The following is a 26,794-nucleotide window of genomic DNA, read 5'->3' on the forward strand; positions in this document are numbered from 1 at the left end:
TGTCTACTTCAGAGCTGGAGAGGCCTACTTCAGAGTTGTGGACGCCTACTTCAGTGCTGGGAACGCCTACATCTGTCGACTTTGAGACAGGAGGCGTCGACTTCTGGCCTGGGGGCGTCAACTTTTGGCCTGGGGGCGTCAACTTCTGGCCTGGGGGGCGTCGACCCTTGGCCTGGAGGCGTCGACCCTTGGCCTGGAGGCGTCGACCCTTGGACTGGAGGCATCGACCCTTGGACTGGAGGCGTCGACCCTTGGACTGGAGGCGTTGACCCTTGGACTGGAGGCTTCGACTTCTGGCGTGGAGGCGCCGGACTAGGCGGAGCATCTTGGACAGGCTGGCCGGGAGCGGAGCCTAGTGGACGGGCTGGACCGGAGCCTCATGGACGGGCTGGACCGGACCCTCCTGGAAGGGCTGGACCGGAGCCTCTTGGAAGGGCTGGACCGGAGCCTCTTGGAAGGGCTGGACCAGAGCCTATTTGAAGGGTTGGACCGGAGCCTCTTTGAAGGGCTCGACCGGAGCCTCTGAGAAGGGCTCGACCGGAGCCTCTTGGAAAGGCTGGACCGGAGCCTCTTGGAAAGGCTGGACCGGAGTGTCTTGGAAAGGCTGGACCGGATGTGGTGCGTCCCCCGGGACCACCGCCGAGACAAGATGCGATGCATCCTCCGGGACCACCGCCAAGACAGGAAGCGACGCGTCCTCCGGGACCACCACCGAGACAGGAAGCAACGCGTCCTCCGGGACCACCACCGAGACAGGAAGCGGTGCGCCCTCCGGGACCACCGCCGAGACAGGATACGGTGCGCCCTCCGGGACCACCGCTGGGGCTAAATGCGGTGCGACCTCCGGGACCACCGCCGGATGCGGTGAAGGCAGGTGGAGCTCAGACTTGGACTGCAGAACCGGGGCCTCTGGGATGAGGAGGAGATCGGGCTGAACTGTAGGTGATGCTCTGATCCCAGAAGACCTCTGACGGCGGCTGCGGCCAATCCGACCTTTAACTCTTCAACCGAAAGAACCAACGACAAGCTGAAAACTCCAGTCGCTATGAAAACTAGCGGCAACAACAGCTCCTTTCAGAATAAAAGCTCCACCGACCCAGGCTTGGGTCTGAACAGATGCCAATAAAAGAGTCGTGTGCCGGAGGTAACTCAAGACGGGTCTGGTCGGAACCGTGGCTTCTTCTACCAGCTCGGTTTCCAGAGAGGGTCCGCTGGGCCTTGGCTTTCCTGATCTACAAGAGGACTTCCACAAGGCAGGTAGACCCGGCTTGATGGTGTCTCATGTGGTTCTGAAACTAACCCAAGCTTATTTCAAAACAACATCATCAGTTCCCGTCAGAACTAATAGCTTCTTCGGATTTGCTGGTTCTGATTTACATGACACGTCATCCATACACGTCATCCATTCACCGTCTCATCCATTTTTAGTTACACTATACATTTAGTTCTGAAGTCAGCCTAGTTCAATTTGTTAGTAATAAAATTCTTAACTTTTAAACTTGACTCTATTCTGTTGTCTCTGAGTGAATACATAACAATTACATAATCTCTGCATTAAAAAGATCCGATTTTCTGGTTTAAATAACCCATAAACAGAACAAAAAGAAGAACCCCCTTTGTGAAATCACTTGAAAAAAAGAACCCCATTTCTGATGTCATTTGAAAAAAAGAAGAACCTCCTTTCTAACATAATTTGGAGGGGGAAAAGCACAAGATCGTTTTTTTCCAAGTTATGTAACAAAGGGTGTTCCTTGTTTTTCAAGTGAGGTCACAAAGAGGGTCCTTCTTTTTTCCTTCAAATTATGTCTAAAAAGCATTGCTAAAAAGGGGTTCCTTTTTTCAAGTGATTTCACAATGGAGGGTCTTCTTGTGTTTTTAAATTGTCACAAAGGAGGGTCTTGTTTTTTTAAGTGTAGTTTTGAGCTAAATCTTTGTTCAACTTCCATTGTGTTTGTAAATCTTGATTCAGATCACATCATTGGTTTTCAACAGAGAAACTTTCCAACCACAGACCATTGACACTTAGTGTCTCCATGTCTTCATCTCTTCTCTTTATTTCACTGACCCTCACACACACATACATACATGAGCAAATCACACAAACCCAATAAAGCCCCGGGAGGCTGTCTGCACTCAGACCGATAAATCAAATAAACACAATGACCACAGAGAAAAGATAACACCAGACCTGTCTTGGAACAGATGTCTGTGGGATGTTGTAGTTTTATATGTCCCTCCATCTGTCCTGGAGGCACGGATCAGAAGATAATAAAGTTTATTTGTTGGTTGGGGAACCATTTAGATGGAGCTTAAACAATTGTTGTCATTTTGAGCTTGAAACATTGAAATGCAGCTTGGTTTATACGTGTAAATGGATTAGTTATATTCCAATGAGGGTATAATTTACCAAACAGACTGTCTCGTAGCATTTGGCCTGCATTTACTACTTATGACAAACAGGGGCAACGGGCAACAGTTTAGGCTGTGAGGTCAAATCCAGTAAGTATCCTTTAAACTGAGCTCCTTAATATGCAACAAAAAAGGATATAAACAAAGAAAAATGTGAGTACAATAAGAGAGCAATACAACATGACAAAACACTATAGACAGAATTATATTAATAATAATTAAATGGAGAGAAAAGAAAAGGAACAATAATGAAAATGTCATTGAAATTTAGGATGAAAAACTCATTGCTGTGCCAGCGTTTTCACATCTTTTAATGGTGGCATATTGCACTAAACCAAGTATTTGTCAGATGCATTATTGTCACAGGTTTAAATTTGTTCATTCTACAGGAAAATGTATACATAAGGTTTGTGCTTACCCTTGCATTTATAAATGCCCCACTCCCACTCATCCATCTAGGTTGCCTCATTAGCATTCACAGAGCATTATTATACATAACCTGCAACCTACACAAACTCCAGTTTCTTGTGGTTAGTCCATGGGTGGGCCGCGTACCATGGTGTACAATAAGCCTCGTTTATCTACTTGATCAGAACAAAACTCAAACTAACGAGTGAGTGTATCTGCATATACAACAAATGTCACTGCCCATGGTCATCTTTAATGTACTCTGTATTTATATGACCAAGATAATTCACTTTCTTGGTGACACTTTGTGAAAGATGGAAATCTCAGAAAAACATTTGTTTGTCCTCCTTGACTCATGAAATCAAGACAGCACCTTTACCTGTATTGTAAAGGTATTGTATTCCCCATAGTCAGAAAATATATCTGATAAGTGCTGAAGACAAGTCGTACTTGGACTGAGAAGCACCAAGTCATCTGCTAACGAAAGATGATTTATCAGAAAACCACCAGCCCTTAACCAGTCCTATAAGTCCTGATTAGTCATTAAAGGTCAAAAAGATCAGGGGGCCTACCTGCCTGACCCAATTACTGACCGTACACACCAATGAAAAACGGTTTCCTATTTTGGTCCATAACATTGGCAGACCATACCAGTGTCACAAAGATGTGAACAGTTTACCTTTTTGTGCCAATTTTATGAACAATTTCAGTTTCAGAGTCAAGCAAAGAGCACTCCACAGACCCCACAAACCTGCAAAGAATCTTTTCAAACTTTTACCATCAGGTCGGCGCTACAGGGCACCTCCTTTGTATACCAAAGAGACAGTTTCCTACCCCAGGCTGTTTCTCTGATGAACAGCTAACAGCCAGAGTAGTAAGTTACTCTACGGTCTACAATAAACACATAGGACTACCTTAATATGCCCCTTTTAGTAGCTTTTGCTGCTGTATTTATGTATTTACCAAGAATATCCTGTTCTTGTTTTTCTTTTTTTTAATAGTTTTTTGTTATTGTTATTGTCCATTCTAGATGTGTGATGTTAGTGTGTGAAACCAAAGCCAAAGTCCTTGATTGTGTAACAATCTTAGTCAATAAAACTGATTCCGATAAGGTTAAAGGAAGAGGTCTGCAACCTTCCCAATCAAAAGGGCCATTTTCCCCTCAGTCCAACAAAATAAATCTATTTCAGAGTCACAACTGTTACAGGACCTTTTGGGAAAAGACGATAACTTTGGAGAAATATATTTGTTAAAGGTTTAGGGCCACGGAAAAAATATTTTCTTTTTCCTCAGAATTCCGAGAGAAACATGAGAATTATGAGAAGTAAGTTAACTCATATTAAAGTGAGAAATGTTGGTAACATTTTACAATTAGGGTTCCTTTATTAATGTTACATAGTGCATTATTAAGCATTAATAAACTATTAAATAAAGTATTTACAACATAAATATGCATTACTAAGCAGACACCCCTCCTTGGTACTTTGTCATAACCTTTAGGACACTTAATAGTTAACAATACCGGGGATGTTGATAGTGGGACCCTTTGTTTATTAATGCTTAATAATGAACTAAGTAACATTAATAAAGGGAGGTAAAGTGTTACCAAATTTTTTTGTTAATATCCACAGTAAGATATTTTTTGTCATAAAACAAAAATTCAGTTCTTATCATTGGGGTTTAAAAGTAAAATAACAAAATTCAAATGTTTGCAAGGAGCATCGATTTTGACGTTCAAATTTTTTGAACAAGTGGAGAAACAGTATCACTGCTACCTTTATTGCTTTTCTTTCCATTTCAGTTTGTGAGAGTACTGTTCACATATTTAAGTACATTGGTAATATTGTTAATATTGTTACTATGTTACTTTTTCATGTTTTTAAATCATGTGACCAGAATACCTCATTTGCAACTTCAGAGTGGTGGGCAGCCTCCAGTTGGAGTTAGAAAAAAAATGGAGCTGACATACCTGGTGCTGCAGTCTGGTTTCAGCATGTTTCTTGCATGTTTTAGATCATGAATACAGCTGATTTTTTAAAATGATGAATCACTCCCATTGTTATGATCACCAGTTTCTACATGCTCCGGTTCCTGCTCCACTTCCCTGCAGAGAGGAGCAGCCCCTCCTTCGCTCCTGCTCCTTCCTCCCGCCTTCCAGCTGCGCTCAATCCCTAATCAGCTTCTGAGCTTTTAAAAGGGCGCGGCCAGAAGAGCCAGGGAGCAGAAACTATAGTTCATGTTATATTACAATGTCGGAAGTATCAGGCAGGAAGAAGGACATTGATTCAAAATCTTAGATCAAAGTGAAACTAGACCTTATTGATTTATTGAGACAGAATTCAAAAAGTGACTGTTTTCTGATTTTATTTCAGTTTTTAAAAGAGATAAGGATGTTTGGGAGAATTTGATGTATATATGTATTTGTATGTATATGTGTGTGTATGTTTGTGTGTACTGTATATATGTATTTTTTTTTCTTTTTCTTTATTTCCCCTGTTTGATTTTGTTGTACGAGCGCTGTTCCAGACCACACTCCACACTCGTTGGTAGCGGTAATGCACCATTCGTTGTTTGCCAACCACCATTAAAACACCAGAAGAAGAAGAACCAGGGAGCAGAAAGAGTGGGGAATACCTTGAGAGTGAATTAAATCCAACACACCTAGTTTTGAACATAGTGTAATTTCATTGAGTTTGGTTTTGCTCTGAGTTCTGTGGAACTTTTGGAGATTGTGCTCAATAGAGGTAGGGAATTGGTTGGTTTGAACCTACTTCCTATGCTTGCTCAGTGGAGCATTTGTAGATGTTAAGTTAACCTGTTGGCTGTGTGTGCTCAGTGGAGCATAAGTATTTCTTTTGGTGTGCTTGCTCAAAAGCGCTTTGATTTAGTAATTATTACTGTTTTGTTTCCATTACTTTAACAGCCCTGTGCTCGCCCTTAGTTGGTTTGGACTTTATCGGTTTACTTTCTATTTTAGCCCAAAGGGGGAATAGCTGAATATGTGAGTCTACTCTGACTTATTGGTTTATTATATTAGTGGAGCTGAGCTCCAGCTTGCATGTTCCCTTGTTACGTCCCCGACAGGTGTTGTAAAAATGTGAAGGATGGGGGTAACATAAGTACTAGCGGAGGAGTTTAAAATGGGTTTATTTGTAACTAAAAGGTATTAAAAACACAAGCAAACAGATCTCTCTAAAAGGTTAACATTACACAGCAAATTATCAACTATAAAACACCTGGTTAAAACTTGTATTAAAAGCTTAACCGAACAGAAGGTGTTGTAAAATCCTGAAGTTGATAAAAGTTCCAAAACAATCCACTGACTAAAAACACCTGGTAAAAACTTATTTTAAAAGCTTTACCACACTTTACCACAACAAAAGGTGTTTACAACCGAGGTCAGTAAAATTGCACAAACAAAGTTAACCTTAAAACCGAACACAAACATCAAAGGATCCCACTGGATCATCCCAAACTTATCTCCAAGAGTTAAAAACTACCAAAGTTTGAAACTCAAACAAATCCAAACGAAAAGGGGTTGAAACTAAACAAAACCTGGAGGACAGCAGAACCCCTGCACTGCTGCCTCCCAGACTTCTTCTTCTGGGGTTTAAATGGCAGTTGGCACACAACAAATGGTGCATTACCGCCACCAACTAGTGTGGAGTGTGGTCTGGAATAGCGCTCAAAAACACACACACACACACCACACATATTATATATATATATATATATTATATATATATATACATATTATATATATACATATTATATATATACATATTATATATATATACATATATATATATACACACACACACACACACACAAACACACACACATACATCAAATTCTCCCAAACACCCGTATCTCCTTCAAAAACTGAAATAAAACCTGAAAACAGTCACTTTTTGAATTATGTCTTAATAAATCAATAAGGTCGAGTGTCACTTCCATCCGACTAAGAATTTGAATCATTTTCCTCCTTTCTGCCTGATATTTCTGACATTGTAACATAACATGACCTATAGTTTCTTCTTCTCCACAATAATCGCATTTCCCTGTATTATGTTTCCCTATTATGTCCAAACCTCAGTCTAGAAATGATCACCTCCTACTCCGTCCAGTGTTTGCCTCCCAGACTGCTGAAGGCACAGCCTTTTATACAGGTGTTGGCAATCAAGGAAGATTCAGCTCAGCTGTGCTCCTCAGCAGCCCGGGGGAGAGGAGGAGGAGGGGCGGTGTCAGGCTGTTTCACTATAGCTGGGTGATTCTGGCTCCTGCTCTTCCCTGGCCAGACTGGCAACCGTAACATCCCTCAAGTCCTTGTTTTTTTTCCCTCTTTAGGAGGTCACCTTTAGTTCTTGTATTTAACTGACCTACATGAGTTTGGTCATTTATTTGTTATAAAATTGTTTGCTGACCCCACACCTTTTATGTTACGACGCCACGCCTTTTATGTTACGACGCCACGCCTTTTATGTTACGACCCCACGCCTTTTATGTTACGACCCCACGCCTTTTATGTTACGACCCCACGCCTTTTATGTTACGACCCCACGCCTTTTATGTTACGACGTCCTTCACCAATACTATCACCAGTCGTAACACCCATAGACACTAATGAAGGCTGGGGAGACATTTCAGCTGTTATATTAAGGTGTTAAAAAGATGAACATAGCTGTGAAAAATCTCCTTTCAATAATCATGATTCTAAATTTAGCCAGACCACAGATGCAAGTAAGGATTTGTGCTTAATTTTTCTTGCCTATTTAAATAATAACTTGATAGAATTCAAAACACACTATTTCATGCCCATCTGCTTGTAAAATTATTTGTGTTGCTGGGTCTCAGTCAGGAACACTTAATTATCACATCTGAATAGGTCCAGAATCAAAATGGAGTTTGGAGGCAGATTCATCACAGCACCTTGGGGCTCTTCACTGATGAGTTCTCTACTGGGCAGTGCAAGCTTTGTTGTGAAGAAAGCCTTTAAGAAGCATTACTTTGATCAAGGCTGCGGCAGTAAACATAAAGGTGGTTCAAAACAGCATCAACCCAGGACCTTGTAACTCTCAGTAAAGCACAGCTCTGAAAGGAATAATTGGCGGTGTTTTTTCTCTGTCTTGGGATGCAGCTGACCATTAGAGTCCAAAAAAGATGTTTTTAAGTAAACCTTGAACTTAAAGTTTTAACTTTGTCAACATCGACTGACCTATGTATTCCTCAGGTATAGTGATGTATATTTGAAGATTTAGTCTTTATTTGCTAACATTTCCCTGCATCTCTGACTGGTGCAGAGAATGTTATGGTCACATCCTAGTAATGTGTATAAGTGTTATGTAGAAAACAAATTGGAGAAAGATTTCCCACAATCCGATCAGCATTTCAACTCGGGCATATGCTTTAATCTTGTTTCACTCATGAGTACACATAAGTATTACTTCACAAGTGCATCTGCTTGCATCTGAACATTTTCCAATCCTATTTAAAATGCACTGACAACGTGCAAAATGAGGTGCACGGCGATGTTTGCATGCGTGGATTCATCTGTACAATTACACATTTGCACAATGACAGTTTCATGCTTAACTGTTTGTAGTCCTTCTGTAGCTCTTGACCTTTTTACATGCAAGTCAGTGCCACCATCCTTGATGTATGAGGAAAACAAACATCCAAGTGACACTCATGAATAAATAAGGCCAAGAGGTCATCCACCATTGGATTATTAAAGAGCCAAAAAGCCAGTCAGTTAGGTATATTCTGACCAGTTCAACTGATTTTATTAATACAAATTACTGACAATTGCAAGTGCTTTTCCATCTCTGGTGGACATGTTGAAATAATAACAGGTGAGAGAATAGAGGCTGGACAGAGTTTTAGTGCCCCCTCGTGTTAGAAAAGGAAACTGTTCTTTCTTTCTTAGCTACTGAGTCCTCCAAGGAATTGATGATGCACTCCAACTCAGTGGATTGTTTTCTTTTTCTTGAATAAGTAACACTTTATACATTATAATAGATACTTTATTCTTGGAAATTGTATGCAGTAAAATGCTCAATATCTTTAACACGTTTTTAAAGTAGTTACATCATAATAAATCAGAGGGTGAATGAATGGAACTGCTCGTAGTTTGCTGTAGTTTCAGCTTCAGTTTGATTCACTAAAAGTGTGTTGCTACAACTTAAAACATTAAATCAAATAAGTGCCAGTGTTTGTCCTAAATCCCTGTCATTTTCAAGGAAAATTGGCATAGAAGAAAATATTATCTAAATGAGTTTTAAAGGCAGAAAATATTAACTCACCGAAAGTAGCTTATGCAAAAATAAAGACATTGTTACAGAATTAAAAATGTTGGGAATATTCCAAGAATGTTTTAGATGGAATCACTGTGTGTGTGTGTGTGTGTGTGTGTGTGTGTGTGTGTGTGTGTGTGTGTGTGTGTGTGTGTGTGTGTGTGTGTGTCACAGCAGCGCATCTTCTCACCGACCGCAGTCACAGAGCAGCGGTGGCGGCGCGCCTGCGCAGTGCATCCAGAGGCTCGGTGGAAATCGGTGCTGAAGTGGGGCGGATGGCAGAAAAACAGCGGCGATGGACTTTACACCGCAGGATTCCCATATACTATGTAGTATGTAAAGTGTCGAAACGTCGTGTTTCCACAACTGTCACTCTAGGACACTGACAGCCCGACCTAAAGGGGTAAGAACCCGGTTCTTGTGCGCTAACCGCTCCGCTCAGGCTGGCTAGCTGACAGTTAGCTCGGTGCCTCCTCTAGCTGCCACAGACAAGCAGCTCGCGCGCTGTCGGCTAAAGCTAGCAACGAGAAAGTGGGTGGTGTTTGATTTCTGGAGGTTGTTTGTGCGACAGTCTGCAGCACCGAGCAGCCCTCTCTCTAACCGCGTTGTGAGTCGGTGGTGTCAGCTGTGAGACGGCATCCCTTTTTGCTTGTCGGACCTGCCGCGGCTGGGTTCGGATAGTTTCGAGTGGCTGCAGGAGGAACCATGTAAGCTAACCAGCAAAGCTAGAGCACAGAGCCCGAGAGCTGGGTCCGATGAGCTTGTGCTTGTTATATGGAGATATTCCCAGGCCTTTTGGACAGAATTAATAGACGCTGCGGTTGCTGCAGACTGCATCTTAAATAAACCAACATCTCCCAGGAGGGTTTGCGTCTGTCTACGCTTTTCTCTCTGTAAAAATGCAAAAGATGAGATCCTGCAGTGCACAGCTGAAGGAACACCCACACTGCAGTTTCCCATGGGTGTGTTGAGTCAGAGGAACCCAGGTTGTGTTGCAACTACATCCTGGGAGACTTCTTGATAAATTCCATTAACTTGTACCCTTCACTTAGTAAACACATTGCAAACTTTCTTATCAGCACAAGAGAGATTTTATAATATATTTTCACTGAGGATGTTTACACAAGCAGCCAAACACCATATATAATAAGTAATGATATATGTCTCTTTTTCACCACACACAACATTACGGAATTGAATAGATTTAATTTTTTTAAAGTTATTTTGGAGATATTAGTCCACATACCACACATATAGTAAAAAAATCATTTTATGACAGGAATATTGACAATTTATTCCAAAACTCTTTAAAATTATTATAAACACATGCAGGCATAAGGGGAAATGGTTCTAGTACTTATAGACATATCTTATATGAAAGAAAATGTTTCTAAAGTTGCTGTGTTACAAGTGCATTTCATAATAATATATCTTTACGCATGGCTAAGCAAATTCCTTTTTCACAGGCTTTTAAAATACATGAGAAACCTTTGTTTTTAGCCTAGTTTATAAACTGCCATGAGCAAACATTAACATCCCTCTCATTGGGGGAGCAGCTCTCAGAAAGCATGCTGTTTCATTGGGGTGGGATGGAAAACACATGTAATATGTGCTTTTACATTAGTTTTACCTAAATTAGATGGGATAGAAAATAAATTATCATCTGATTATTTGGGTCGTGAGGGTAGCAGCCTAAGCAAAGAGGCCTAGACTTCCCTGTCCCCGGCCACTTGGCCCTGCTCCTCCGGGGAATCCTAAGGCATTCCCGGGTCAGCCGAGAGACATCATCCATCTGGCATGTCCTGGTCTGCCTTTGGGTTTCCTTCTGGTTGGATGTGTCAGGAAAACCTCACCAGGAAGGTGTCCAGGTGTCATCCATAGATGCCCAAGCTACCTCAACTGGCTCCTCTTGATGTGGTAGAGCAGCGGATCTACTTCAAGCCCCTCCCGGATGACTGAGCTTCTCACTCTATCTCCAAGAGCCAGTCCAGCCACTCTGTGGAGAAAACAAATTTCATCCACTTGTATCCACAATCTTGTTCTTTCAATCATGACCCAAAGCTTGTGACCATAGGAGATGTTTGGCCCGTAGATCGACCAGTAAATCAAGAGCTTTCGCCTTCAGCTCAGCTCTCTCTTCATTAGCAAAGACCAGAACAACACCCGCATCGCTGCAGACAGCACCAATCCGCCTGTCAATCTCCCAATCCATCTTTCCTTCACTCGTGAATAAGACCCCAAGATACCTAAACTCCTCCACTTGGGGCAGGGCCTCATCCCTGATCTGGAGAAGACACCCTTTCCCGGCTAAACATCATGGTCTCAGATTGAGAGGATCTTATTCTCATCCCAGCTTATACACACTTGGCTGAAAATCGCTCCAGCAAAAGCTGGAGATCACATTTTGATGAAGTCAACAGGACAACATCGTCTGCAAAAAGCAGACACTTGATCATTAGGCCACCAATGCGGATCCCCTCAACACCTTGGCTATGCCTTGAAATCCTGTTCATAAAAGTTATGGACAGAATCGGTGATGAAAGGCAGCTAAGGCAGAGTCCCACTTTCACTGGGAACGAGCCCGACTTTCTGCTGACAATGCAGACCAAAGTCTGACACCAGTCATACAGGGACCTAACAACCCGTAATAAATGGCCCAATTCCCAATACTACCAAAGTACCCCCAACAGGGCTGTCTGAAGGACGTGGTTGAATACTTTCTCCAAATCCACTAAAAAAACAGTTGCTGATACTAAATCCAATCAAATGTTCGCAATAATTGGGCTGCAACTCTAAATACAATGGTTTTTAAAGTAACTCCTAAAATGTTTCCCACTTTTCCCTTTACTGACAGGCTCCATTATGATGCCAAAAAAAGCAAAATTCTACGTTTTCATCTTCTTGTGTTTTTGGTTGATGGTCGGCAAACATGAACTGCTTGCCTTTATATTAGCTATTGACATAGTAGGGCTAGGCGATATGAAAAAAAAATCCTATCTCTAAATACATTTTCAAATCAGTCGATATCAATTTATATCACAATATAAATAAAAAGTCCTTATTGTTGTCAGTCTTTAAAGCCATATTATGCAACTTTTTCATATTTTTAAATAATTATCTGGAGCCAGGTTGTGCTAAAATGACCCTTTACAGGGTTAATGAAATGTCACTCAGAACCCCACCACCCCCTGTGGCCAGAATACCGCATTTGCAACTTCAGACTGGCAGACCTGTTGGACTTGGAAAAAACGGAGTCTGGTTCCAGCATGTTTCCTGCATGTTTTTTTTTCCTGCATCTCGTGGTCATGGAAAAGATGTTACTCTGTTTGAGAAGAATCATTGGCATGCATCAAGCAGAGAAAATATCTAAGGAGATGCAGAAACGACTAAAATTGGATTAAGAATTGTCCACCTCATTCTTAAAAACTGGCCTGATGATTCTAGATTGATCCTGTTCCAGAGTGATGGATGCATCAGGGTAGGAAGAAAGTGATGCACCCATCATGCCTAGTGCCTGCTGTACAAGCCTGTGGGAGCAGTGCTATGATCTGGGGTTGCTGCAGTTGGTCAGGTCTAGCTTCAGCAACAGGATGTGCTCCAAGAATGAGGTCAGCTGACTACCTGAATATACTGAATGACTAGGTTATTCCATCAATGGATGTTTTCTTCCCTGATGGCACGAGCATATTCCAAGATGACAATGCCAGGATTCATCAGGCTCAGAGTGGCTCAGTAAGTGTGAGTAGCTTATGCTTACGATCACGTTTTTTTTTACTCCCAATCTGATTCAGAGTCATATGATTTTAAGAATCTGCAGATACTGAGTCCCAATCTGATACTTTAGAAATGCAAAAAGGTGATGATGTGTATTTGTTTAGTCATGTGACAGTGGTTGTTATAATCTTAGAAGCGAAAATGAGAGTGGTTAAATCCGATTTTCCCACCGATTCCGATTTTCTGAAAATCACGTGATCGGACCCGATTTCTGATCATGTTTGAAGAAAATCGTGGATTGAACTGAAATCACAATTGTTCCTGGAAAAAAATTTGGCAATTCAATCTTTTCCTAAATCGTTCACCCATACAGAAGCTTAGTTGTGTTGTCTATACAGTTCAGTGCAGCGAGGACTGTCCAGGGGTCTCATTTATCAAACATTGCGTAGAATCTTTACTAAAACCGCACTTAAGCTCAGCAAAAAAAAACAAAAAAACAAGTACTTATGCCAAGTAGGTTTGTGATTTATCAAACATGGAGTACGCACAGCTGCACGCAATCTCCGCTTCATAAGTCGGAGACTAACGAGAATGTTTCTCAGCTGCATTTTAGTCACATCCCTCCCCCTCCACGCCCCACTTACTGCCATAAATAGTCAATGCAAAGTGCCTTGTGGAGCTCATGCATATACATAAGCTGGCTGCTCCAGTGCTCCGCCAATGACATGGCGACCATAGATCAAGGCAGATCAAGGAAGCGCTATTTCACAGAAGCAGAAATTGAGGTACCTGTGGGTGAGGTGGAGAAATAAAAGGAAGTGCTTTTGCAAAACAAATAAGAGAAAATCATCGTAGTGGCACAGCGTTGCTGAAGCCGTCAATGTTGTGAATTCTTCAGAGAGATCTGTGGCGGATATAAAAAAAATGGTCCAATCGGGATTCGATCCCCAGACTCCCGGGTGAAAGTCACGCGTGTTAACCAGTCAACCAGACGGAAATCTCCCCTGTACAAGTAGCCAGAGCGCATGATCAATCAGGTCTAGGGCCTGACCGATATATCGGCCGGCCGATATTATCGTCCGATATTGGGGTCATTAACACTATCGGCTATCGGCCAAAAAGACTGCCGATACGGCTGATATTGCGCTACCTATCCAGCAGATGGCGCCAGCTTTATGAACTCATGTTGTGTGGCTCCAATCCTTTGAACTTTGAACACAAATTATCGTTTTGGAACTTTTTAAATTTATTCTTATTTATGTTTCTTATGTGCAATTATTTCCTGTCCAGGGTAAATAAGTTCACCAAGTTATCTTCCACAGAGTGTTACTTTGTTACAAAGCTCAAGTATTACTTTTTATTTATTGCTGCATTTTTATTATTTTAATATTCTCATAGGGGTCTTCTGTCCCTAAACTTGTGTGTGTTGTTAGATTCCCCAGAGTTAGCTAAGTCAGGAAAAAAACATTTTGTAACCATTTGTTTTAGCATAAAGCAATGGAAGGGAAGGCTTGTATTCATCTACATAAAAAACACAATGTATTGTGAATTCACTTACATTGTTTTATGCTAAACTAAGAAAACCGACTGCGCAGGGGGAGGGGGGAGAGGGCTGAAGCAGGATGCAGAAACTACCGTTGTAATGTAAAAAGAAATGTGTGTTAACTTAGAAAATGTGGGCGCAATTTTAAATGTCGCAAACTCCAGCGAACCAACGCCCCCCCCCCCCCCCCCCCCCGGTGCGTTGGAAAAAAACACCTTGCTTCAGGTGGTTAGGTGTGTGACGTCATCAACGACTAGTCAAAGTTTGCTCGATTTTCATTACTTGGCGGTCGACCTTAAAAAAAATTAAGTCATACAACCCCTACTGTGCAGCAGCTCAAAAAGCTCTGCAGAAGCCTGTTAATTACCTGCTGATTGAAATCAGGTGTGCTGAAGCTGGGTTAAACCTAAAACCCGATGGATGCCGGCAGAGGTGTGACACTGTGGCATCAATATTATGTTTTTGTTCTGCTCAGCAACTGAACCAGGTTAATTCACTGTGCTGATTGAAATCACCTGGTTTAATTGCTGAGCAGAACAAAAACATGACACGGAGATGACTTGATGATGCCACAATGTCACACCTCTGGACGCTGGCCTTCTAGGACCAGGACTGGGCACCCCTGCACTAGATCAATGTATCATTTTAACCCTCTCAGGCTCAAAATAAGTTTTGATAAAAGAACGTAGAACCAAGTCCTTCAGGGGCACTTGTGAGTTTAAAAATGCTCATGAAATACATATGTGGAGTAACCAGGTAGGTAGATTTTAACTGTTGCAAATCTGCAACGCCTGCCTCCAGAGGGTTAAGATCTGCTCATCCTCAGTCCCAGTAGGGTCTAAATTCTATCATCTAAGCTTGGTCCAAAGGCAGCCAAACACATGTAGCTCTGAAATCCACCAACATCTGTTTGAAGCAGAACAACAAGTTTTTCTTTTAACAATTTGGCAGTAAGACACACAAATGAAACAGCTTTTTTTGCTAGTTGACAAAGTATCTTATCACTGATTAGATGGGAGTGAGAAAGTAGACCGACGAGTCGAACACGTGCAAGTCCTTAAATGTAGCTCAACATCATAATAGCATAAGAACACGAATATGCATGTCTGTGCAATGATCCCAACGGTTTAGCATCTGTGGAAAGCCTGCAGAAGCTTTTAGTCTTTTTAATCCTTTCTGTATACATAAATCAATAAACATACTGCAACAAGTTGAAACAGGAAGGTGCCACATTGCCACATTTTGAGGAGACACTGTGTTACTCACCCTTCCTGTGGTTTCACTTCACTGTCATTAACGACTGGATCTATATCTTACTCTTTAATAGAAAAGATTGAAATTTTGAGTTAGAAGTTTATGTTGTCTTCTTTATGTCCCCATGTTTTTCAGATGCTGTACATTCACCACCCCTCTGTGCTCTCATGTTCATAAATGATCCTTTCACCAAAATCCAAGGAAGATTAGAAGGCAGCAGGGAGAGAAGGAAGAGAAGAAGTTGGGAAGTAAAAGGAGAGTTTTCCCACCTCAGCTCATTTTTGATGTCCTTCTCAGTGCCATGCAATCAGGGATGGTGACACCAGTAACCTCTTTTCCCTGTGCTAAAAAGAAGTCCCACCTCATCCTCGCTTTGTCCTGCATCTCCAGAGAGCCAAATAGTCCACTTGCCAAAAAGACACTCCGACAGTCAACCGGCTTTCTACCATCCAGCAACCAATTACCTCACGCCATGACTGCTCTGTCTGACCTGTGTTTAGGAACTCATTAATTCATGGTAAGTTTGATGATAAATTATTATTTGACACATATAGGGAGCCTAAAGCCAGGCGTACACTGTAAGGTTTTTGGACCATTTTGAGCTAATTTTTCTCTTATGCAAAAGCCTTTGAAGTCGGGGCGAGTTTTACGTCGTGTAGTATACGTGGGGTTGCGAGAGGCGATTAACACCTCATGACCAGCAATTAGGGTTGGACATAGTTTGAAATTGAACAATTCCTTTTTCGACTCCAATTCCTCATCAATTCCGGTTCCTATTGATTCCCCATTCAGATTCTTTCAAGTGGCAGGATCCAATGACTTTACATGTTTTTAAATGTGCCAGCTAACCACAGGTCTTACTCGATGAAAAAATCTGATCGGCAACATGATTTTTAATTCTATGAACAATAATATTACCTTAATTTAGACAAAAACGCAGAAAGAAAAAAATTACTTGCAGAACAATCAGTCTGTTTGTTTCTGACTACAATCAAATTATGGCACCTAAAGAAGCCTCTAGAATGAGAGGCAAAATGTCTTCAACATTACCAGAAAAGTCCGAACTGCCCCTTTCTGTGCGGTTATGCCCAACTTAAGTCTCCTCCCCTTTTGCTTGGCTCACGGGTCCCCTGAGTGGGAAAAAAATGTAAGAATGAAGCTATTGAAGTTTCTTATTTTTCTGGTTTGCTTTGCCTTATGCCTTGAATCTCACATGTTGTACATCAATTTAAATGAAAAATAATTATTTGTGTTTAAACTAAGTCATGTAATTTTAGATTTATTTGCTGATAAAAATTCTTTTTTTTTTATTATTATATTTTTATTGAAAGAAGAAAACAACAGTACTTGCAATTACCAAAATACAATTAACCTTTCCCCATTTTTTCTAGGTAAATAACAACAATCAGACAGAACAACAACAACAACAAAAAAAGGGGGACAAGACAATTAGACAAAAAAACCATACCAAAAAACAAAGACCCCCCCCCCCCCCCCCCCGTCCCACAAAGATCAACACAACCGTCAAACATATTACCGGAATATAAAAATAACAGAAGTACAATTAAACAGGTAATACCTCTAGACTAGTAAAATAAGAGATAAAGGGTTGCCACTTATGAAAAAAATTGGCCGTGCACCCTCTCAGCGTATATTTAATTTTTTCAAGTTTTAAAAAAAACATGACATCTTTAAGCCACTGGGAAACAGTAGGACACTTAGCAGACTTCCAATGTAACAATATTAAACATCTCGCTAATAGGGATGTGAAGGCAATGATATGCTTTTGTGTGGAGTCCAGTATAAGTGAGCGATCAGGAATCCCGAATACCGCAATCAGAGGACAAGGATGAAGAGTTACCCCAAGAACAGTTGACATAATAGCAAAATACCCTGTCCAGAAACGTTGTAGCTCAGGACACAAAAAAAAACATGTGGCTAAGGTGACAAGGAGAACCCTGGCATTTATCACATTTATTTTCCACTTCCGGATACAGTTCAGAAAGTCTAGACTTAGAGATATGCACCCTATGAATGACCTTAAATTGGATAAGTCCAAGACGAGCGCAGGAGGTGGAAGATCGTACCCTTGCTATAGCCTGTTCCCAAGACTCCTCATGTATTCCAATTCCTAGCTCTCCTTCCCATATACCCCTAAGCTTAACCTTAGAGTGGTTACTAAGAGACAGAATAGCATCATAAAGTTTCGAAATGGTTCCTCTGTGATGAGGAATAAAATATAACATAGTTTCCCACAGCTGTTCTGGAGGTAAAAAGGGGAAATTCGGCAAACACTTGGCAACAAAATTTCGAATTTGAAAATAGCGAAACAAATGGGTAATAGGGAGATTATAACGAGAAGACAAATTGGGAAAACTATCGAACACACCATCCACATATAAATGTTTAAACTGTCCTATACCCTTGTCACACCACACTGAGAATGTCGTGTCCAAAAGTGAAGGGGGAAACAAATGATTGTTGGTTAGAGGACCCGAAGAGGATGGCATTACAAAATTATTGTGTCGTCTAAACTGAAACCAGATTTTGAGTGTGTTAAGAACCACCGGATTATCAGTATACAAAGAGGGTTTTACGGGTTAAGAGGAATAGAGCAAAGCTGGTAAAGAGGAGCCCTTACATGATAATAGCTCCAATTTACACCACGAGGAACCAGAAGATTTTAGCCAGTAGCAGAGTTTTTGAATGTGAGCGGCCCAGTAATAAGCTAGAAAATTAGGTAATGCAAGTCCTCCACTAAATCTGCATTGCTGCAGCAACGTTTTAGAAACCCTAGGCGGCTTCCCTCCCCAAATAAAAGAACCAATAATCTTGTCCAGTGAAACAAAGAAATGTTTCGGCAAAAATAAGGGAATTGAGTGAAATAAAAATAAAAATTTTGGTAGGATATTCATTTTAACGACATTAATCTTACCGATTAAAGAAAGTGGGAGATTACCCCATCTTTGAATATCAGATGTGATCCTAGATAAAAGAGGAGACAAATTTGCTGATTTAAGGCCAGATAGAGAGCGAGTCACATTAACCCCTAAGTACTTAAACCCAGAGGGACTAAGACGAAAGGGTAAATCGGACTGTTGGAGTTGACGTGCTGCCGTATTAACAGGAAAACCCTCACTTTTCCCTAAATTTAATTTATAACCTGAAAACGAGCTGAAGTTCTCCAGAATACTTAAAACAGCAGGAATGGAGCGAGCAGGGTCAGTCATATATAATAACAAGTCATCCGCATACAATGATACTTTATGTGTAATTCCATTACGGGTGATTCCCTTGAATACAGAAGAAGATCTTAATGTAATGGACAGCGGCTCGATGGCAATGGCAAAGAGTAAAGGTGACAAAGGGCAACCTTGACGACAACCACGACCCAGCGCAAAATAATCAGAGTAAACATCATTAGTATGAACACTGGCTTTAGGAGATGAATAAAGAAGCTGAATCCAGGAAGTAAATTTATCACCAAAACCAAATTTCTTCAAAACTGCAAACAAGTATTCCCACTCCACCCTATCGAAAGCCTTTTCAGCATCTAAAGAAATCACAAGTTCAGGAAGTTGAGATAGATGCTTTGAGTAAATAACGTTAAAGAGTGTACGGGTATTAAAAAATAATTGCTGTCCCTTTATAAAGCCATTCTTCTCTTCGGAGATAATTCGAGGAAGCACATCCTCAAGGCGAGACGCAATTACTTTAGCCAATACCTTTGCATCGGCATTAAGCAGAGATAATGGCCTGTAAGAATCACAGGAAGTTGGGTCCTTGTCATTTTTGAGAAGGAGCGCTATGGTGGCCTGCGTGAAAGTAGGAGGTAATGAACCTGATTCCAAGGACTCGTTAAACACAGACAAAAGCAAAGGTGCCAGTTTACCAATAAATGTTTTATAAAATTCAATAGGAAACCCATCCGGGCCTGGGGCTTTATTAGACTGCATAGCTGTAATAGCTTTTAATACTTCATCAGCAGATAGTGGGGAGTCCAGTTGCCTGGCCTTATGAGTACCGATAACCGGGTTTGAAAGAGACTGAAGAAATTCATTCATTTTAGCTTTATCCGTGGGAAATTCTGACTTGTACAACAAAGAGTAAAATGCTTTAAAGGTAGAATTAATTTCCAAAGGATCTGTAGTAATATTGTCGTAAGAGTTTTTAATATGAGGTATCACACGTGAAGAGGCCTGACGTCGTAACTGATGCGCCAACAAGCGATTAGCCTTGTCACCGTATTCATAATATGAGCCACGACTGCGTAGTAATAAGTGCTCAGCCTCTTTGGTTGACATAAGATCAAATTCGGCTTGCAAATCAAGGCGCTGCTTGAGTAATTCTGGAGAAGGATTCGGTGCATATATTTGATCAAAGTTACTAATTGCCACCGTAAGTTCTTTAAGCCTGGCATTAATCTTTTTATTAGTACGTACAGAATAAGAAATAATTTGACCTCTCAAATAGCATTTAAGAGTCTCCCACAGCAGAGAATATGAAACAGAATCATCCCGATTAAACAACAAGAACTCCTCAATAGAGCTTGAAATAAATTCACAACATTCTTTATCAGCCAAAAGGAGAGAATTAAATCTCCAAAGAGGAGGACTACGTTTATATGTAGAGAGTTGAACATCTAATAGCAGAGGAGAGTGTTCAGATATTACAACACCAGAATAGTCGGAGTTAGTAACACATGAATTGAGAGTTCTATCGATGAAAAAATAATCAATCCTGGAATAAGATTGGTGGACCTGGGAGAAAAACGAAAATTTTTTGATTGTAGGGTTGCGAAGTCTCCATGGATCAACAAGGTCATTCTGTATCATAAAATCTGAAAATGTTTTAGACATAGATGATGGAGTCAAATTACGAGGACCAGAACGATCCAAGCTTGGAACAAAAACACAATTCAGATCACCACCAAAAATAAGCAAATGTGTATTCAGAAAGGGGATGTTACTTAGTAATCTATTAGCGAATTCAGCATCATCAAAATTCGGGGCATATACGTTTACCAACAAAACCTTTTTCTGCATTAGGGTGCCAGCAACAATTATGTATCTACCGTTTCCATCAGCGATAACATTGGTCGAAGAGAATTGAACTTTCTTATTGATGAGAATGGCCACTCCTCTAGCCTTTGAATTGAAATTTGAGTGAAAAACCTGACCTACTCAAGGACAATATGACCTATGTTGATACGGAGATGTCTCCTGTAAAAAAGCTATGTCAGAATTCAGATGTTTCAAGTGAGTAAAAACCTTAGATCTCTTAACAGGGTTACCCATACCTCTGATATTCCAACTAATAAACCTCAGAGGCATACCTGACCCAGCAATGCTGGGGTCTATATTACCACTAACCATTCATAAAAAGGAGAAAGAAAAAGACAAAACCAAGATGCAGATGGCCATGAAGAGCCAAGTGGGACAGCCCCCCCCCTCCCCCCTTCCACCCCCCACCCCCCCCCCCACCCCCACCCCACCCCCAAACACACCCCAAGTCTCCACAAAACAAAACAAAGGAGACAGCAGTGTACCCCAAAGTAGCAAAAAATGGTTCACAGAAGTGATTGGACTAACTGGCGTCTAAATACAAAATAAAAGCGAGAGAGGGAACAAGAGAGAGAAAAGAAAAAAAACCACAACCTCTCGCCAACTTCTCTACAGTATAACAGTGTGCGCTTAACAACATACCACCTAGTCCTTTGAACTCTAGAGTATATCATATAATTCAGTATCATTAGATAACAATGAAAATAAAAGGAACCAGCACACCAACAGTATAATAACTGGCACAGCGGTCTAAGAAAACAATGCACAGGTGGCGTTAAACCTAACGAGAGCGTGAGCACTTAGTTACATTACAGCATCAAACTAAGAGGCTATTCAGGCTCACCCAGAGATCAAAGTTTTAATATAATCACTTGCCTCTTCTGCTGAGACAAAGTCCCTCTCAACACCCTTGTATGTGATGCGGAGTCGTCCTGGATGAAACAGGCCGTACCGGACGCCTTCAATGCCACGGAGTTGCTGCCTGACCGTATTGAATGCAGCACGAGCCCGTGCCACCTTGACGGTGTAGTCGGGGAAGATTGAGATGGTTCGGTCTCCAACTTTAATCTGTCGGCGTTCTCTAGCATGTCGTAAAATGTCAACACAATCAGTGTGGTAATGAAACCTGCATATAATAGCTCGTGGTCGGTCGCCAGGTTTAGGTGTAGGCTGGAGGGTCCTGTGTGAGCGATCCAAAAGCAGCTCCTTCCCCAGGTCGAATGCTTCTTTTAGCAAGGAGGCTACGGCAGCAGTGGTGGACGTGTCAGGGCCCTCTGGTACTCCTAATATCCTAACATTGTTGCACCGCGACCTGGACTCCAAGTCTTCACACTTGTTTTCCAGCTTGGCTACATGAGCAGTGAGGCTCTTGATAGTAGTTTTCATCTCAGCAACATCATCAGAGCAAACAGTCAGTGCATGCTCCATCTCCTTGACCGTACCTTTTAGCTCGGACATGGTAGAGTCATTGGCAGCTTTATCGATCGCCAGCTGCGTCTTCACAGCCTGCAGGTCGAACTTAATGGTGGACAAAGCATCACCCAGAGTGTCCTGAAGTTCTTTTTTAAAAATGTCAGCAATATCATTCCTCAACGAAGCAAGCAACTCGACCTTGAGAGCCTCGATATCAGGATTAGCTTGGCCCAAGGGAAACTTTGCCGGAGACGACGGCTCACTCGAGGGTGTGGCCGCGGTTTGCAAACCAAGCTTCAGTTGTGTTTGAGTAGCATTGCGGGTTTTTACATTTTTTGCTGCCATTTTATGCCGAGCCGATTAAAACGTCCCAACAAAATAATTCAAAAATCAGAATTAGGACAAGAAATATGGTCAAAAAAGCGCAAATGAATAACTATTTAATCGAAGTCGGCAGGAACTCCCAGACTCGCGTCCTACTCCATCCTCTCAGTCGCTGATAAAAATTCTTAAATAAAATGACTACAAATCAAGTCCCTTATATGACGTCACCACAGATTCAGCTACAAAAAATACTTTTGAGCAGCCTTTTTGGATTGTTTCTGTCCTAGATGATCAAAGTAACTTTTTCTTTGATCTTTCCTACTTGTTACTTTTCAAATGATTGCGTTATGCATCACTCACTCACTTATCTGCTTAAATGCTTTTCCTTGGAATTTAATTACTTCAGGAGACAAACAAAAGCTGCTGAGAGGCTTAGATCAGGTCATTCCCAATGTCTCACGCACTGCTTAAAAATTCTTTCTGAGTTCCAGGGTTAGCTCTCTATATGTATAACTTTATATAGAAGAAGTCATGATAACTTGGTCAAAATATGACTTTATGAAAAATGATCCCAAAACATGGTGGTCAGCAAAAAACTCCCACTCCCACTTCAGATACTGGATCAGGTGAACTCAATGAAGAGTCACAAACTACCCTCCATATTCAGTTAATGCTTTCTTAGATGAATAAAATGTTCATAAAAGAAAACAGAAACTTGCTAAACTTCAAGCATTAAATGATCTGACAACAATCTTGATTAGATTCATGGCTCCTACAGTCATGAGCTTGTCCTTAGATCAGCACTACATCACAGAGACACCAGTCACACACCTAGGGACAAATAACCTAACATGCATGTTTTCTGTTGCTGTGAGGCAGCAGAGTTACCAACTGTGCCACAGTGCAGCCTGTATTTATAAAGTGCCCTTTAGAGTCCTATAACTCCCCAAGGCGCTTAACAACCCAACAGTCATTCATCAATTATCACACACACACCCATTTGCTATTGGTGATGAGCTACATTGTAGCCACAGCTGACTTGGGGAACACTAACAGAGGCGCGGCTGCCGCACAGTGGCCCAACTGGTCCTTCCGATTACCACCAGCATGCAAGGAGTGTTAAGAGTTTTGCCCAAGGACACTCCAGTTATGGCATGGACACTTAACTCTGCCACCATCACTCCAAGTTAACACACACACACACTTACATTTTTTTACATATTCAAGTGCATTTGTTTTGAGAATTTTAGCTGCATTATCAAATTTGCAAAGCATGTGGGTGCATCACTCATCAAAGCATATTTGTTTTTCTAACCCACATTTGCATATCCTGTCAATGGGCACCCCTCCCCTGCTTTGGAACAAAACCAAACCTTTTCTCTCATTTGCATCCATAGCTGCCTGTTTTCCACTGGTCCTACCTGGTTGCTGAATAACTGCTGGACAGTATTTGCATATCAGGCAGGTTTTCTCTAGCCTACCTTCTATCTACCATCATTGCAGAAAATCACATTTTTACGCACAGTAAAGGAAATAAAAGAGGAGAGAAGCCTTTTTATGGTACAAGGAGTTATTTTTATTTGGATTTTTTGAAGTCCTGTTTGAAAAGTTTGAAATATGACTTTAGAGGTAAGCATTTGGTGCGTTTTAAAATGAAAACAGTTTCCTTTTTGTATTTTTGTTTGCATTCAGATCAAATTTTATGATTGATAAGGAACTGTTTAACATTGGTTTGCTGTTAGTTTGTTTAAATGCTAACATTAAATAAAAATAGCACAAAGTAAAGGTTTTAGGAGGCCTTTTTAGGAAGATGTTTTTCTCAGTCTGTCCATCACCTTAGTCGAGACTTGCATAATCCTCCTCTATTTTTATTTTTATTTTTTTACATGTGAAGAACTAATTAATAGGTGCATAGCAAAATTGTATTTGTTAATTTAGTTTTAAATCAATAAACAGCAAAATTTCTTTCTTTCTTAACTTATTTCCACCATCAAATAACTAATTTGTTTTAATCACCGGTTCTCTGCAGCAGCAATGACCACTATGCAAGCCAACACCATTTAAATACAGCATGCGATTCAATTCAATTCAGGTTTATTTATATAACGCCAAATCACGACAAGAGTCATCTCAAGGCACTTCACATAGTAAACATTCCAATACAAGTCAGTTCAATAAGCCAATCAATAAAAAGTTTCCTATATAAGGAACCCAGCTAATTGCATCAAGTCACTGACTAGTGTTAGTGACTTTACAGCAATCCTCATACTAAGCAAGCATATAGCGACAGTGGAGAGGAAAACTCCCTTTTAACAGGAAGAAACCTCCTGGCTCAGTATAAGCAGCCATCCACCGCGACTGACTGGGGATGGAGAAGACAGAGCAGACACACGCATACACCAACACCAGCCCACCCACACACAAACACACATCCACGCACATAACATATATACCAAGTAATGTTTCTATGGTTACATTATGATTTCTTAGTAAATATTCTATTTAGTGAGAGAGAAACTTTATTGTATTTATCTATTGAATCTATAATTAAACGGGTAAACTAGTAGTAGCACATTTGATGTCAAAGATAGTAAAATGTTATTATCAGGAGAGGGAGAATGTTTAAATGGTTAGCAACAGTGTTCAAGCCGATGGCCCCCTCCATGAGGGCACCACAGCTCAGCAGAAAATCATTGTAACTTCTTCTGGGGAAAAAAATACTTAGAGAAAAAATAAAGTTAGCAGCTGAAATAGCTGGAAATAATACAGTTAAAAAGCTAATTGTAGAAGAAAGTAGTCGAGTGTGGAAAGTGGTCAGTGTATCCTCCAGCAGTCTAAAGCTGGGCGTACACTGTGTGACTTTTTCACTTTTTTGAGCCGATTTTCCACTCGTGTGAGAATCCACGAGGTCGGGGCGAGTTTTGCGCCGAGCATCGTGTAGTGTACAGGAGGTTACGAGAGGCGTCTCAGAAAGACACAAGGTGTCTGGCTTAAGGACTAAAGCTGGGAGCTGGTTCCACAAGAAAGGAGCCTGATACCTAAAATATCTGCCTCCCATCCTATTTTTAGACATTCTGGGAACCACCAGTAAACCTGCTGTCTGAGAGCGAAGTGCTCGGTTAGGAATGTTTGGAACAATCAGATCACTGATGTATGATGGAGCATGGTTGTCCCACTCCGGGAATGCACCAACAAACTGAGGCTTGCACAATAAACAGTCATGTTATTTTGCATGTATTTTGTTGCATGCATTGCTCATAAACAGGTTTTATGTAGCACCTCACAAAATTTGGTAATCAAGTCTTTCAAAATTCCAAGTTCAGTTTGGTTGAATTTGGGCTGTGGTGCAATACGGTATACCCTCATGCCGCCAATCTGGTTGAACTTCACTGCAAGCTGTTATGGAATAGAACACTCAATGTCTGGGTTAGCCCATTGCTTACTTACTTTTTTCTGCAAGTTACTTTCTTGTTTGTATTGCTTTCCTCTTTGTTGGGTTGAACTTTTAGTGAATGCTTACTTTGCATAATAATAATAATAAAAATTATAATAAATAATAATAATAGATTTATATAGCACTTTTCAAGGCACCCAAAGCGCTTTCCATTATTCATACACTCACACAATCACATACTGTCAGTAATGGTAAGCCACTTTGTAGCCACAGCCCCCCAGGGGTGGACTGACTGAAGCGAGGATGCCTTTTGCACCATCGACCCACCCCTCTGACCACCACCAACACAGGCAAGTTGGGTGAAGTGTCTTGCCCAGTGACACAACAGCAGAGTACTCTGGTGGTAGCTGGGATTCCACAATTCTCTGTTCTCAAGGCTCAACCTCTTGAGCTACTGCTGCCTCCAAATAATAGAGCAACCAATGACTGTAGAAATATGGACAAACTCCACCCATAGCTTTCTGTCACGTGCATTTGAAGCCAAATCGGCAGTTCCGATCACCGCCATCTTGGCTGTGTCACACGTCTCGTCACGCCCAGATGGTCCAAATATGGAAAAAGAGATGCAGAAGCTGAGAGCAGAACAATGAGGTTCTGACTCCATCATTCTTCCCAGCTACAAACTAACCAAAGCTCACAGAGGTTTGGTTGAAAACCTTGGTTGAGCGACTCTAACTTGAAGCATCCATCAACTCAAGCTCTAGAGTTTCTGTTGTCTCCCTAAGAGAACTCTAGGCACCAAGCACAACTTCAGACCACAGCGATCGGATTTGGGCAGCATGAGCCTGCGCTCCGCTCCTCTGCTGCAGTCGGAGATCAGCGAAGCTAGCAGCGTAGGCTATGGCCGCAGTGAGATGGCGGCGCTGAGCAACTGGGCCCTGTTAGCCCACATTCCGCTCATCTGTGGATGAGGGTGGAA

General features: G+C 41.3%; 1 protein-coding gene across 1 annotated transcript in view; it reads left to right on the plus strand.

Moving 5' to 3' along the window:
- Positions 1 to 9,316: 9,316 nt before the first annotated feature.
- The window catches only part of rgs17 (regulator of G protein signaling 17), a 35,313-nt gene continuing 17,835 nt past the window's right edge, over positions 9,317 to 26,794 (plus strand). The window contains exons 1-2 of the mRNA XM_015944564.3: positions 9,317 to 9,513; positions 15,757 to 16,138. Coding sequence (XP_015800050.1) covers positions 16,136 to 16,138 — 3 coding nt within the window. The 5' untranslated portion in view covers positions 9,317 to 9,513; positions 15,757 to 16,135. The remainder of the gene's footprint in view (positions 9,514 to 15,756; positions 16,139 to 26,794) is intronic.

Source organism: Nothobranchius furzeri, chromosome 12 (genome assembly GCF_043380555.1).
Source record: "Nothobranchius furzeri strain GRZ-AD chromosome 12, NfurGRZ-RIMD1, whole genome shotgun sequence".
Lineage (NCBI taxonomy): Eukaryota > Metazoa > Chordata > Actinopteri > Cyprinodontiformes > Nothobranchiidae > Nothobranchius > Nothobranchius furzeri.